The 15,256-nt window shown below is 43.1% G+C and overlaps 1 protein-coding gene across 3 annotated transcripts in view; it reads left to right on the forward strand.

Annotated features, from left to right (window-relative positions):
• Nucleotides 1-571: 571 nt before the first annotated feature.
• astn2 (astrotactin 2) overlaps nucleotides 572-15,256 on the forward strand; it is a 208,541-nt gene continuing 193,856 nt past the window's right edge. For all 3 annotated transcript variants that reach the window (XM_058048853.2, XM_058048863.2, XM_078793956.1), the window contains exon 1: nucleotides 572-1,070. In XM_058048853.2, the coding sequence (XP_057904836.2) occupies nucleotides 650-1,070 (421 nt within the window). In that variant the 5' untranslated portion in view covers nucleotides 572-649. The remainder of the gene's footprint in view (nucleotides 1,071-15,256) is intronic.

Raw genomic sequence — 15,256 nt, forward strand, 5'->3', positions numbered from 1 at the left:
TGGACAATTTGTCGCCAATTAACCTAGCATGAGGAAATCGGAATACCCGGAGAAAACCCACGTATGCACGGGGAGAACATGCAAACTCCACACAGAGATGGCCGATGGTGGAATTGAACTCAGCTCTCCTAGCTGTGAGGTCTGTACACTAACCACACAACCACCGTGCAGCCTTTAAGTACTATTTTAAGGACAATTCATATGTTTTCCTTTTTAAAAATTGCAGGTTCGGTACTGTTCAAACTGGTATTGAAACCATTTCAAAAGTATAGATATGTATCGATATGTAAATGATATGTAAATGATATGTAAACGACACCCAGTCCTACTCAATGAACCAGTAAATTATTGCTTTCTAATGAAATGTTGTGTTAAAGTGAAAATGAAGCGACAGGAAGGTTGCTAAGGTCAGGTCCTGGACTGCCTTGGACCCCCGCCCCCGCCGCCCCCCCCCCCCCCCCCCCACAAGCTCACCTGTGCTGCCGCCTCCTGGACGGCAGTGCATCGCTGCTTGTGTGTGTGTACGTGCGTGCGCGTGTGCGTGCGCGTGCATATGCGTGTAGTGAGCGAGTCTGCTCCGCTCCTCACATTAAGTCCACGGCCACTCGGCAGGCGCCTTCCAAGCACGCACAAGGAAGCTGGGGTCCAAATGGCGAGCACCGCACCGCCGCTACCGCTGCTCCTCCTTCGGCTGCTCCTCGCCGGAGTCGCTCTCACACGGACCGCGGAGACGCTGCGGGCCGAACGAGGAGGCGACGACGGGACGCCCGGAGGCAGCGAGGGCCACGCGTCAGGGACGCCGTGCGAAATCAAGACCGTCACCGTCTCCACGTTGCCCGTGCTCCGGGAGAACGAGTTCAGCTTCACCGGCGTGGGAGCCTCCGGGAGTGCGGTTGGAACGGGAGGAGGAGGTGCCGCCGGAGCAGGTGGCGCCGCTGGAGGAGGACCAGGAGGAGGAGGAGGAGGAGGTGGGGAGTCGCGGCTCCTGTTATTCGTCAGGACGGATGTACCTGGGAGGATTTCCGTTATGGATGATCTTGACAACACGGCTCTTCCTTACTTCACACTCGGTAAGAAGCGCCCTGATCCCGGACCACCTCATTCCATGTTGTCCCCTGACACCAGCAGACCTCCTTGGAGATACTTGGAGACACTAATTGTCCAGAAACGCCGGACACGACTTTAGCACAACAAAAGTGTATTATTACTTGAAAACGTGGTATAATAATAATCACTATTATCATCACGTGGGCGTCTATAAACAAAATATCTACTTTTATAGCCATAAGATGGTAGTAGAATGATGGGGTAACCTAGGGGGGGGGTTTCAAGTTACACTAAAATGAACAAATAATAGTTGAATTAAGTGCAAAAGGTGAATGCAATGTTCCAAGGCTAAAGAAAAAGTCAAAGTAAGTAAAAGTAAACATTACAGGACTGAAGTCATGAAGATCCTTTTTTGTTATGTAAAGTTGGGGCTCCTATACAAACAATGCTCAGAGAACCGACAAAGGATTTTAGCTAATGAACCATCCTGAGGTGCAACCCTAACCCCCAACCCCTAACCCCTAACCCCTAACCCTGATTCCTGATTAGTTCTTCAGTAAATAATATTTGCAGTCGCAGGCCACCCAAAACTTGATTCCAAACTTTCTGATTTGGATGCAATGTACTGCAGGAAACCGGAGCAAGTCTTGGACGGGAAGAACAGTTGGTCCATTTTGATGTGTCGACCAGGGTTGTAGGACCTGGCTAACCCTAACCCCAAACCCAACCCCCAAGCCTCTAACCCTCTAATTAAACAGTTTATTAACCCTCTAATAAATATTTGATAATATGAGAAGTTTGAATCTCAGTTTGTGCATCTCTGTGTGGAGATTATATTTTCTTGGTTTACGTCTTTGTGGTTTACGTCTTCTTGGTTTACATTTTGTTGGTTTACGTCTTCTTGGTTTACGTTTTTTGGTTTACAGCTTCTTGGTTTACAGCTTCTTGGTTTACATCTACTTGGTTTACATCTTCTTGGTTTACATTTTTTGGTTTACAGCTTCTTGGTTTACGTCTTCTTGGTTTATGTCTTCTTCGTTTACATTTTCTTGGTTTACGTCTTCTTGGTTTACAGCTTGTTGGTTTACAGCTTGTTGGTTTACGTCTTCTTGGTTTACGTCTTCTTCGTTTACGCCTTCTTGGTTTACATTTTGTTGGTTTACGTCTTCTTGGTTTACATTTTGTTGGTTTACGCCTTATTGGTTTACGCCTTATTGGTTTACAGGTTCTTGGTTTACATTTTCTTGGTTTACGTCTTCTTGGTTTACAGCTTCTTGGTTTACATTTTGTTGGTTTACGTTTTTTGGTTTACAGCTTTTTGGTTTACAGCTTCTTGGTTTACAGCTTCTTGGTTTATGTCTTCTTGGTTTATGTCTTCTTGGTTTACATTTTGTTGGTTTACGTCTTCTTGGTTTACATTTTGTTGGTTTACGCCTTATTGGTTTACATTTTGTTGGTTTACACCTTATTGGTTTACAGCTTCTTGGTTTACGTCTTCTTGGTTTACGTCTTCTTGGTTTTCATTTTCTTGGCCATTCCAAAAACATGCTAGACTAACTGGTCACTCCAAATTGTCCATAGGTATGAATGTGGTTGGGAATGGTTGTTTGTCTATATGTGCCCTGTGATTGGCTGGCCAAAATGGCTGAAGACAGCTGGGGTAGGCTCCAGCATACTTCCTGGTCATCCTGGTGAGGACAGGTGGCATAGAAAATGGATGGATGAATAATATGAGAAATATTACAAGAAACATTGTCAATTTACCAGAATCCAATGAGAGTAAAGTAACATTAATATTCTGCAACTTTACAATTGCCACTTCCTGCTAATATGAATTGTTTCATGTAACTACTTCATTCTCAAATCTCTACAGTGTTTTTCTACAATGTGAATAGTACAAATTTAATTTAATTTTCCCATAATATTGAAACTTTAGTTTAATAAAATCCCAAACAAAATTCATAACTTCATACTTGTAAATTGTAGATATTTTATTGTAATATTGTGACTTCATTCTCATTTGAAATCTTCTCATATTACATTCATCTTATAATGATTCTTGTTCTTTGTGTTAATCGTGACCTCCAGACGCCACAATGGTTCAGTCGCTCCTGGATTAATCGAAAGAACAGGAAGTGACCCCCCCCCCCCACCGGCCCCCCAGCACAGTTTTAGTGACAGTCTTTTTTCTTCTTTTTTCATTTCCACTCAGCACTGCTTTCCCACGTTGTAGTTGAAATAAGATTACATTTCATGCACCCCCTCGCCCTCACTGTGCCACCAATCAAGGGATGCAATTTGGTCCTGCAAATGTGCATGAAATTGATATTTTATTCTCACACTAGAACACACCCACAGTCCAGTGGTGGGGGGACTTCCAGTGAACGAGATACTTAGCTGGAATTTGCATCGCTGTCAAGCAAAATCATGCACACATGACCCCCCCCCCCCACACACACACGCCACGCCTCCCATGTCCTTATCCCCCACATAGAGAGATCAGTGAATGGGTGTAAATGGCACCCTGCTGCTCGTTTCACAGGTCAGGTGTTGAATATGAAAAATGTGACAAATGAGGACTTTAACATTATTTTATAACGATTATTACAGATGTACTTTCCTGTGCACAACTCAATTCTGAACTCCCAACATAATTTCGTGTTCGCCACTCACTCTGCTCCCCTTAGGAACACATTTACTGCAACACGCACAACCGCAAGTCTTATTTATGTCTTAAATGGCTTATTGACTTTTATTATATTACTAAACTTGTTAATACGATGGCTCATGTCTAGAGGGTTTTCATAATGTTAAAAACATATTTAGAAGGTTGTAAACAGATTTTGTATGATTTGAATATGAAAATATAGATTATTTATATGAATGATCTGGTGTTTTAAGGTATCTGCTGCAAAAAATATTGTCCTTCCCAAGTTTTAAAGTGAACGTGGGCCAGTTTGACTGCATTCACAAGCTGGATTTATACATATTTGGCCTGTGGCCTGTGATCACCTTGAATATTAATATTATGTGTTAATATTAGCACCATAACTGCTATGTTGTTTACTAACTTCGTCCATTCTCTAGCATACCTTTTCTTCAGTGGCTTGGTGTTGCCAGGTTACTGGTTTATGTGTGTGTGTGTCTGTGACTGACAAGAAGAAAAGCTCTGGCTTTGTGGGGGTCGAAGGTGTTTCTGGTTTGAATGTGTCAATCATTCAACCCCAGATATGAGGTGATCTATCATTTTGACCGGTCTTATTTTGGTATTAATATGGTATATTTTGCACATATTCAGATGCTGTAAAGGTCCAGAATCCACATTTCCAACCAACTGAAGACTCAGTATGTGGCAACAGTGTTTTTATTGGACTATATTTAGCCTGCTGTGTTATTTTAATCTCTTCCCTTGCTCTTAATTTTCCTTCAAACTTGCTGCAGGGAGGCTAAAAGCCAGGCAGGAATGGCTGGGACGGGCTGGAAGCACTAAGCTAGTAAATCACTTTCTGTTCTCATTAAGGACCAACTGGCGACTGGCGAGAAAAGGATTCTCTGTGCTCTCAGGCGAGCACGTTTGCAGCTGAAACCGCTAGTCTATCTAGTATCTGTCTGTCTATCTAGCCATCTATCTCTTACATATCTATGATATCTCATAAACCGTTTCGTACACATTGCTATAGCTCATGTTATTTTGCACTTAATGCACTTTAAAACCCTATACAGTATTCTACGTAGGTGTTCAAGAGCTGTTTTATTTAGGCGACAAGCAGATGTATGCACTCTATTAATGACTGTTTCTGTGAAGCTGAGTGCTTATCAACAAATCAGCTTGTAAACAGCAATGTAGTAAGCTACATGATATGATCACAGGATATTGTAGTCACGTTTGATCATTTGTTCATGCAATGGATGGTATTACATTCAATGGTGTCACATCATTGTGGCCTGTGGACTCATATATATCAACTAAGTGTTTTTTTTTAAATTATGATTGGAGTGCATGAGAAAGTGGAAAGTAAATTGTAGCTCTCTTTGACCACATGCAAATTTATTCATAAATATATTGGACGTGAGGCAGCAACAGAACCAATGTTGCAATTGTGGTAATAAGAAGCAGCATTTACACATACACATACTGTGTCTCCACAGTGGTGCGCAATTTTGCATGCCAGTAAATTGCCTGTAAACTGTAACAGTGTGTATTTTGTAATGTTCGACATTTGCGGCACGCATCATTTCAGTGAACCAGTCCTGAATGCAACATGAAGGCACTTCAGTCTATGTACAAACAATGTGGGCGGTGTCTATAAAATGTGATTGGATGTGGAAAATTGGATGTGATGTTCTGTTCATAAGTGATCATGATGCACAAAGAGATGGATGCCTTCTCGTCAACAGTTCCCTCTCTCACAACTGCCTAGTTTTTTGTCGTTTGTTGCCCTCTTCCTGCTTTCTTCACTAACTCTATCCGTAGCTGTGACAAAATATACTTACCTTTCTTTTTGCATGAGCTTCTTCTCTGGAGTTCAATATCTTTTGGTCCCTTGCAAACAGAAGAATTCATGACTGTTGTTGCGTGGCGTCAAGCGGCCCCCAGCAGGATGCAGCAGCACCCCACCAAATAATGCCACAACTGCTTCACGGATGGGGAAGCGGTCGTGACAATGCATACCCATGCAGTAAGAAGGTGTGTCGCACATACTCGGAGACGGAAACAGTACTTGACATAAATGAAAGTATTTCATGTAATCTTTGTGTTCCCACTCAATTTAATCCGGAAGGTTCTCATCCCTCATTCTCATGAGGTATTGTTGTTGTTCATTGATCCTGCAGGTGACAAATGCTAAAGCCTTGGCAGAGGTCTGGTTTGCTGGTGCAGGTGTCAACAGAATAGTGCAAAGACTATCGAGTGGATTTGAATCAAAAGTGCTCCTGGGGGTTCGATCATGGCAAGGAAGAACCTTGGGACATTATTTTTCAGTAATTGCTAAAGAAAGTGAATTGATGCCTTGTGTGTGTTCCGTTGGTGCTTTGGTTTCAATTAAAGGAACACATCCGATTGATGCGTGGTCGCTCCTTATTAGCCAAACACAGCAAAAGCACAAGAAGTGCTATCTTTTGTCGGCAAACATGGAGGTTTAGTGTTGGGGGGAAAAAAAAGCATTTAGTGCATTTAGGGATCCACAACCTGGCAGGCTGTAAAACTTTTATCGTGGTCACAGAAATGATGTAGAGGCGAGATGTGAAAGGACACATTGCCATGACACTGGCCTTTTGCCACCGTGATTTGCTGACACGCTAAACTATTTGACAAGGGCAACACACTTGTTTTATGCCTCGCATTATAAATGTTATGAACAACAATATTAAAGTTGCTGTTCCTCTTTGGCGCCAAACTACACTGTTTTTAAACCAAAAATATAAGAACATCACCAAAGTATAGCAGTGATTTAAAGAAGAGATTGGACAAAATTAACCTATTAATTACAGTCATATTTATTCATTCTTTATTTTAATCTTGTTAAGCCAATATTTATTCTCCAATATAAGCGTTTCGGTATGCACATTGGCTTTTTATGAAGTACGTTTTTATGTTTTGTGTTTCTTGTGATTGAATTGTTTGGTGTGGGAAACGGAAACGGACATTGATTGGCTGTCATTGTGTTTGATCTTGTTTTGCATAAGCTAATAGGCTTGTAGATGGGAGGGCAAGGTGAGTAGCGGAGAAGAGGCGGGAAAATGGAATGGCATGTGATAGTTGTTAGACGATGAATGAGTAATTTACATTTCAAAGGTTCCCCAGAAGCAACATTGATGAAGGTAGCATGATTTGCATTTTTAGGAAGAAGGAGTTTGCGTACCACTGAAGTGTAGTTTGCAAGAAGTGGGTGGATTATACAGTTTTTGTGGGTCAGCATCCCCGTGCAGAACCTAGCCAAATGTGAAGAGTCCAAAGATAAAACCAGACATTCAAGATCGATACGATGGCTTTTTATATTTAAAAAAATAATAAAACTAACTGTATTTTGTGCACACCTGGAGGTAAGAACAACTCAAACTAAGTTGGATTTGACAAACTGGGCCTTTTTCCAAACCAAGTATCATGACATCACTGATAGTAACCAAACATTAAAAAAGCAGTGGCATCTTAGAAGTGCAAACCGTGGCTCCAAGGTCGTCGACATCGCTCAACAACAGTAAACCTTTGGTCCTGAATCAGCTAAGCAACTCATTTCACCACATTTCAAATAATTACAAATTTCCCCACTGAGGGACGAATAAAGGCATATCTTAATCTTAATATTTTATTGTTCTTCCTAATTGCAGTGGTCAACCTTTTTACACTTGCCCGATAAATCAACGGCAACAGCATTTCTGTGATTTCTCTGTGAGCAGATCTGCTCCAAAAATGCAGCTACAAAATAGTTTTTCCACTTGTTGACATCTTCTGGATTCCGTCTATCGACATCAATTTAGCTGTCCGGCATTTGAAAAGGATGATTTGTCCTTCATCTTTCCTTGACTAGTCTTTACAATGTTTTCTCAACATTTTCTTTTGCATTCTTCTGTCCCTTTCAAAGTGGAGAGCAGTCTTTTAACATTATTTTTTGATAGAATAGGATAGAATAGAATGCCATTGTAGAAAGTACACCATTAAAAAAAGACTTAATAATAATAACAATGAGAAAAAAAAAACACAAGCATAAAACACACTAAGGCCGCACGGTGGTAGAGTGGTTGGCATGTTGGCCACACAGAAGATGGTAAGACCTTGGTTCGATTCTCCGCTTGGGCGTCTTTGTGTGGAGTTTGCATGTTGTCCCTGTGTGTGTGTGTGTGGCTTTTCTCCCCCTCCCACCTCCATTCTAAAAACATGTTAGCTTCATTGGCGACTCCAAAGTATCCATAGGTATGAATGTGGGTGGGAATGGTTGGTACTGGATGGATAAAACATACTATAAACAGAAAAGCATCAGCTTCTGTATATGAAAACAAAGCCCATTGTGCATGTAACACATTGGTGGCATAAGCTCATAAGCTTACTTCCATGTACAGTATACGGCCCACTGTACTCCCTGGTGTGTGCATTTACTGCATAATGTGGCACTGATTTATAAGAGCAGTTCAATTGAGGTGCTCTTTTTACCCCCCCGCCCTTCGGGAGCCGCCTCCGATGTGTCCTGAGCACATAATGCAAACCCCCAAGTGGGACATAATGTCTAATGTGTCTCTTAGTTTGGGAATGCCTGCGACACATTTGGGACACGGGGAGTTTGGCTGCTGTCCCATCATCATGCAGTCAAAAACAGAAGATGAAAAGCATTTTCCTTAAGTAACAGTTGAATTTATCTCATCCAACACAATATGTTGTGGGACACTGATCAATCTCTGATGGGTTGTTTGAGGTTCTGTAACCAGATTAGTGCATGTTTAAGTGTTTGCAGCATCACACGCTCACTAGCACAGCATATGTGTTTCTTCATCAGCTTTTTAAAAGTAAATCTTTTGTGCAAGTGGACTCCGGTGAAAATAGATCTGTGAAGTTGATAAAAGGTTCACATAATTAAAAATGTATGGGGAAGTTCAAATAACTCTGGCTAGCTCCCTTGTTTAAACCATGTAAACTTTTATGCCCCTGCCTGATTAAAATGCGTATACCATATTTCTTGTTTTTGAGAAAATCTGAGGACAGAGGACAGTGAGAAATCAATTACACTGTAAACTATTGGATTGGAACTACACCTTGCAATCCAACCTGCCTCAGTGTTGCCAGTGTCTATTGTTAGTGGTGATGCAAGAGGCACGATTGGAACTACACCTTGCAATCCAACCTACCTCAGTGTTGCCAGTGTCTATTGTTAGTGGCGGTGCATGAGGAAGGACTGGAACTACACCTTGCAATCCAACCTACCTCAGTGTTGCTAGTGTCTATTGTTAGTGGCGGTGCATGAGGAAGGATTGGAACTACACCTTGCAATCCAACCTACCTCAGTGTTGTCGGTGTCATTCAGTGGCGGTGCATGAGGCAGGATTGGAACTACACCTTGCAATCCAAACTACCTCAGTGTTGCCAGTGTCTATCATTAGTGGCGGTGCATGAGGAAGGATTGGAACTACACCTTGCAATCCAACCTACCTCAGTGTTGTCGGTGTCATTCAGTGGCGGTGCATGAGGCAGGATTGGAACTACACCTTGCAATCCAAACTACCTCAGTGTTGCCAGTGTCTATCGTTAGTGGCGGTGCATGAGGAAGGATTGGAACTACACCTTGCAATCCAACCTACCTCAGCGTTGCTAGTGTCTATCGTTAGTGGCGGTGCATGAGGCAGGATTGGAACTACACCTTGCAATCCAACCTACCTCAGTGTTGTCGGTGTCAATCAGTGGCGGTGCATGAGGCAGGATTGGAAATACACCTTGCAATCCAAACTACCTCAGTGTTGCCAGTGTCTATTGTTAGTGGTGATGCAAGAGGCACGATTGGAACTACACCTTGCAATCCAACCTACCTCAGTGTTGCCAGTGTCTATTGTTAGTGGCGGTGCATGAGGAAGGACTGGAACTAAACCTTGCAATCCAACCTACCTCAGTGTTGCTAGTGTCTATTGTTAGTGGCGGTGCATGAGGAAGGATTGGAACTACACCTTGCAATCCAACCTACCTCAGTGTTGACGGTGTCAATCAGTGGCGGTGCATGAGGCAGGATTGGAACTACACCTTGCAATCCAAACTACCTCAGTGTTGCCAGTGTCTATCATTAGTGGCGGTGCATGAGGAAGGATTGGAACTACACCTTGCAATCCAACCTACCTCAGTGTTGTCGGTGTCATTCAGTGGCGGTGCATGAGGCAGGATTGGAACTACACCTTGCAATCCAAACTACCTCAGTGTTGCCAGTGTCTATCGTTAGTGGCGGTGCATGAGGAAGGATTGGAACTACACCTTGCAATCCAACCTACCTCAGCGTTGCTAGTGTCTATCGTTAGTGGCGGTGCATGAGGCAGGATTGGAACTACACCTTGCAATCCAACCTACCTCAGTGTTGTCGGTGTCAATCAGTGGCGGTGCATGAGGCAGGATTGGAAATACACCTTGCAATCCAAACTACCTCAGTGTTGCCAGTGTCTATTGTTAGTGGTGATGCAAGAGGCACGATTGGAACTACACCTTGCAATCCAACCTACCTCAGTGTTGCCAGTGTCTATTGTTAGTGGCGGTGCATGAGGAAGGACTGGAACTAAACCTTGCAATCCAACCTACCTCAGTGTTGCTAGTGTCTATTGTTAGTGGCGGTGCATGAGGAAGGATTGGAACTACACCTTGCAATCCAACCTACCTCAGTGTTGTCGGTGTCAATCAGTGGCGGTGCATGAGGCAGGATTGGAACTACACCTTGCAATCCAAACTACCTCAGTGTTGCCAGTGTCTATCGTTAGTGGTGATGCAAGAGGCACGATTGGAACTACACCTTGCAATCCAACCTACCTCAGTGTTGCCAGTGTCTATTGTTAGTGGCGGTGCATGAGGAAGAATTGGAACTACACCTTGCAATCCAACCTACCTCAGTGTTGCTAGTGTCTATCGTTAGTGGCGGTGCATGAGGAAGGATTGGAACTACACCTTGCAATCCAACCTACCTCAGTGTTGTCGGTGTCAATCAGTGGCGGTGCATGAGGCAGGATTGGAACTACACCTTGCAATCCAAACTACCTCAGTGTTGCCAGTGTCTATCGTTAGTGGCGGTGCATGAGGAAGGATTGGAACTACACCTTGCAATCCAACCTACCTCAGCGTTGCTAGTGTCTATCGTTAGTGGCGGTGCATGAGGCAGGATTGGAACTACACCTTGCAATCCAACCTACCTCAGTGTTGCCAGTGTCTATTGTTAGTGGTGATGCATGAGGAAGGATTGGAACTACACCTTGCAATCCAACCTACCTCAGTGTTGCTAGTGTCTATCGTTAGTGGCGGTGCATGAGGAAGGATTGGAACTACACCTTGCAATCCAACCTACCTCAGTGTTGCTAGTGTCTATTGTTAGTGGCGGTGCATGAGGAAGGATTGGACCTACACCTTGCAATCCAACCTACCTCAGTGTTGTCGGTGTCAATCAGTGGCGGTGCATGAGGCAGGATTGGAACTACACCTTGCAATCCAAACTACCTCAGTGTTGCCAGTGTCTATCGTTAGTGGCGGTGCATGAGGAAGGATTGGAACTACACCTTGCAATCCAACCTACCTCAGCGTTGCTAGTGTCTATCGTTAGTGGCGGTGCATGAGGCAGGATTGGAACTACACCTTGCAATCCAACCTACCTCAGTGTTGCCAGTGTCTATTGTTAGTGGTGATGCAAGAGGCACGATTGGAACTACACCTTGCAATCCAACCTACCTCAGTGTTGCTAGTGTCTATTGTTAGTGGCGGTGCATGAGGAAGGATTGGAACTACACCTTGCAATCCAACCTACCTCAGTGTTGCTAGTGTCTATCGTTAGTGGCGGTGCATGAGGAAGGATTGGAACTACACCTTGCAATCCAACCTACCTCAGTGTTGCTAGTGTCTATTGTTAGTGGCGGTGCATGAGGAAGGATTGGAACTACACCTTGCAAGCCAACCTACCTCAGTGTTGTCGATGTCAATCAGTGGCGGTGCATGAGGCAGGATTGGAAATACACCTTGCAATCTAACCTACCTCAGTGTTACCGGTGTCTATTGTTAGTGGCGGTGCATGAGGCAGGACTGGAACTACACCTTGCAATCCAAACTACCTCAGTGTTGCCAGTGTCTATTGTTAGCTTGCAATACGTGTCTGCTTTTTTTTTTGTATATGTTGTTTTCTGAAAAGTAATGTTCAAATCCTGGCTTGATCTCGAGAGCCCGATCTTGTCTCGTGAGTCCCACCCCTACTAATTAGCAAAATCACATTGGCGTATAATTGCATACGAGGAGACGATCAGCCTATTCTTGGGGAAGAAGGGGGACAAGAGAGGCGTCTTTGTTCGTATAAGCTGATCACAATGATGTTTAAGACCCATAAAATTTGATTCCCGCCAGAATTCGCTACGCACCTTGGAAGCCTTCCAACTTTTGCACATCCCGGCATTCTCTCCCAGTTTTTGCTTTCCGTGATAAAACATATTCACCTCTTATGGAGCATTTGTGTTGTCTTGTGCAATGCACATTTGTATGTGTTGGCTTTATCTGCAGAGGGACACGCGCTCTAAGTCTTCTTTGTTGCCTGCCCATTAGTCTGTGGGTAATATTGTCCCTTTCACTTCAAACAAAAGCCAAGACATTTTTCTTGATGTGTGGTCGGCAAGATATAAAAGGAAGGCGTCCTGCTGTAGATAATGCCGGTATTGTGCTGCAAATCTTATTTTTAAGGAGTGGAAGTTTTTTTTTTTTTTTGAAGTCCAGGGTCTGCATCGCACTTGAACACAGTGTACGCTCGGGTTGGGTGATATGGACGTAAGCATGTATCGCGATATGACCATAGAATTAAATTCAGCGGGATCTTATATAAAAAGCTCCAAACCAGTCACTGATTATGTAGTGGACCGTGACGATGATACATATATGGTTGAGTTAAAAATAAAAATGATCACCCAACCCCTGCTTACACATCTCCGTACCATCATCACCTGATCTACTTTGGACAACTGCAGCATATTTTCCAGCAGCACTGCTAGACTCTGAAGCCAGGCCGTAAGCGTTGTTGTGCACTCGTTGCACGCTCATTGCTATGACACAGCTGCTCCTTTTTGAAGGCCCATTGAGCTTTTTTTTTTTCAGGTAGTTTGTCTGACGGTGGATTAGCTCTGATCCATCCACAATTACCCTTCAAAGTAGAACACAGCCGAGTGTTTCCTCCTGAGGTCATGGCTCTGGGATGCTTTTTTTTTCTGGTTAAAAGGTGAAGAAGTGGATTTGCAACCCATTTTGCTGCAACATTTTATTGACCGGGCGGTAAGATCTTCATGCTTATTTAAAAGATTGGCCATTTTGAAATGTCAAGCATTTTTATTGCACCGTTGTACGCTTGTATGGCAGAATAGATTTACTATCAACTGTCCAAATAGCTGGTAACACATGAGGAGCAAGATAATTATGTCTTGTCTACAGTCAAGCATTGTGCTGGTCTGGGGAAAGCATGAGTGCTTCTAGCTACTGTTCATTGTGGGAAACATGAATTCCAAGTGGGATGATAATGAAAATGATATTTCTGGAGCATTCACATCACTTAGAATCGTAAAACAACTAAATGCGCCTGACACCCAAATTCGGATTTAAGCTAAAAATGAATGTAAGGACAGAGGCATCAATCAGCATTCGTTCCCCTCCTCCTGTCCCGCCTGCATCCTGACTCGTCCTCTGGGCTGCTGCTGTTGTGGTGATTTAAGCCCCGTTGCAGCCGTCAACCATGGAGAGGATGAGTGGCTGCCAAAAGCTCAGTTTACAAGACCGGGCTTTTTTGTAGTTCAGACTCAAACACAGATTCTCAGTCTGTAATCATTCATAATTCAAGTACAAGCATGCTTAAAAAAATGGGCATGGTATCAGAAAGTGTCAAAAATAGGCATGAGTATAAAAAAAGGTAAAATTCATTATTTTTTTTATATGGGTCTTATGAACATTGCTGTTAAAAGTTTCAAGTTCTATGTAATTTTCCTGCATATACTGTATTTACTGGATATATGAATATTCAAATTACGAGGGTATGATACTGCTCTGTGCAACACAGCTGGAAAAAAAGTCAAATCAGATATTCATAGGAATTAAGTATTCATTTTTAAAAGAAAGGCAAGCAGATGTTCTCTAATTCCAAAGCGCATCACATCGTAAAGTTCAGCGACAGTCACGGCTGATTTGATGAGTTCCGGAAACTTAACAGATCATAATAGAGTGCTGTGTGTGCAGTGTGCCTTCTCATCCATTAGTCCAATAGCGAGATCGCTGTTCCGTAGCGTGACCGCAATCGGGACAAATGCACAATTAACTCGGTAATGAGACAGCTCAACAAACACTATTAATGAGTTCATTCCAAAAGTGGCGTTTTCAAGCAATCAAAGCTTACGTTTAGCCTGGTAAATATCGCTGCTGCTATCAGAGGGAGCATCACTGAGAATTCTCATTATTTATGGGTGTGATTCTTATTATTCGTCCCTGTAAATCGTCATTGGCTCATGGGTTGATAATGTTTAGTTGAATCTCAATGTACGGCTACATCAAGGATGTTAATTCGTCTAATTTCTGGACGACCCATTTATTGGGACACTAGGAAAACATGTACTAACTCTGCACTGCCTTTTTTAGTCATACACCCAAGCCACTTCCTCTCGCTTGTGGCAGTATCATTTCCATGATCAAGGAGGTTTTTCCGTCACTAGGTCATGGAAATCCACAGCTTCTACAAAAACCAGTTGAGTGCCTCCTTTCAAAAGTGACGTAATCAAGTGAGGGATGTTGGTGGTCATGAACATGCTCGAGTTCAGTGCTTCTGTTATTTTCTGGCATTCATCCCCACGGCACAGAAATGTTTTTCATCTGTTCCGTACAGACTGAAGTTGAAACTGAAACCAGGAAAATGAAGGGGAGCTATGAAGCATATTGGATGCTGAGTAAGACAACTGTGTACATGTTGGCAGGTCTTCACTAGCATTGGAACTTCTCCCTATCTCTCATCCCCCGACAGTTCATTGCACACCATGATTTGGAATCAATGAATTCCATTAGAAAAATCTTCTACTACCTTTGATGATTGGTGTAACTAATAAAAATCGATAAAATCCAGACAGCACAGAGTGACCAGAACGTAAAATACACAAAATGGGACTATACGTCTGTTGCAATACAGCGAACATGAGAGTGGCACCCACATCGGGTGTCGTATTCTTTGGCAAGAGTAGAGGGAGAGACAGCTCAAAGGAAAATAGTGACGAGGGCGGGAAGAGCGAAGAAAATGACAGAAGCTGTCAAAAATTTGGGATCATTTCAAACTCAAAAAGACAGACAACCTGGTGCAATGTTTGCACCGTCAAACGGAGCTGGCATTCCAACAGTAGTACTACAATAGTACTACGTCACGGGTCCATCACATTACCAGAAAGCACACTGAGCAAACAGCCAGAAACAAGGTGGAAGTCTATTTCGGCAGATACCTATTTATATCGGGGCCTATTCTCCCATTGATGCTTTAGTGTTGGAAGT

Source organism: Doryrhamphus excisus, linkage group LG10 (assembly GCF_037039965.1).
Source record: "Doryrhamphus excisus strain RoL-2023G ecotype Guam linkage group LG10, RoL_Dexc_Guam_v1.1, whole genome shotgun sequence".
NCBI classification, from domain to species: Eukaryota; Metazoa; Chordata; class Actinopteri; order Syngnathiformes; family Syngnathidae; genus Doryrhamphus; species Doryrhamphus excisus.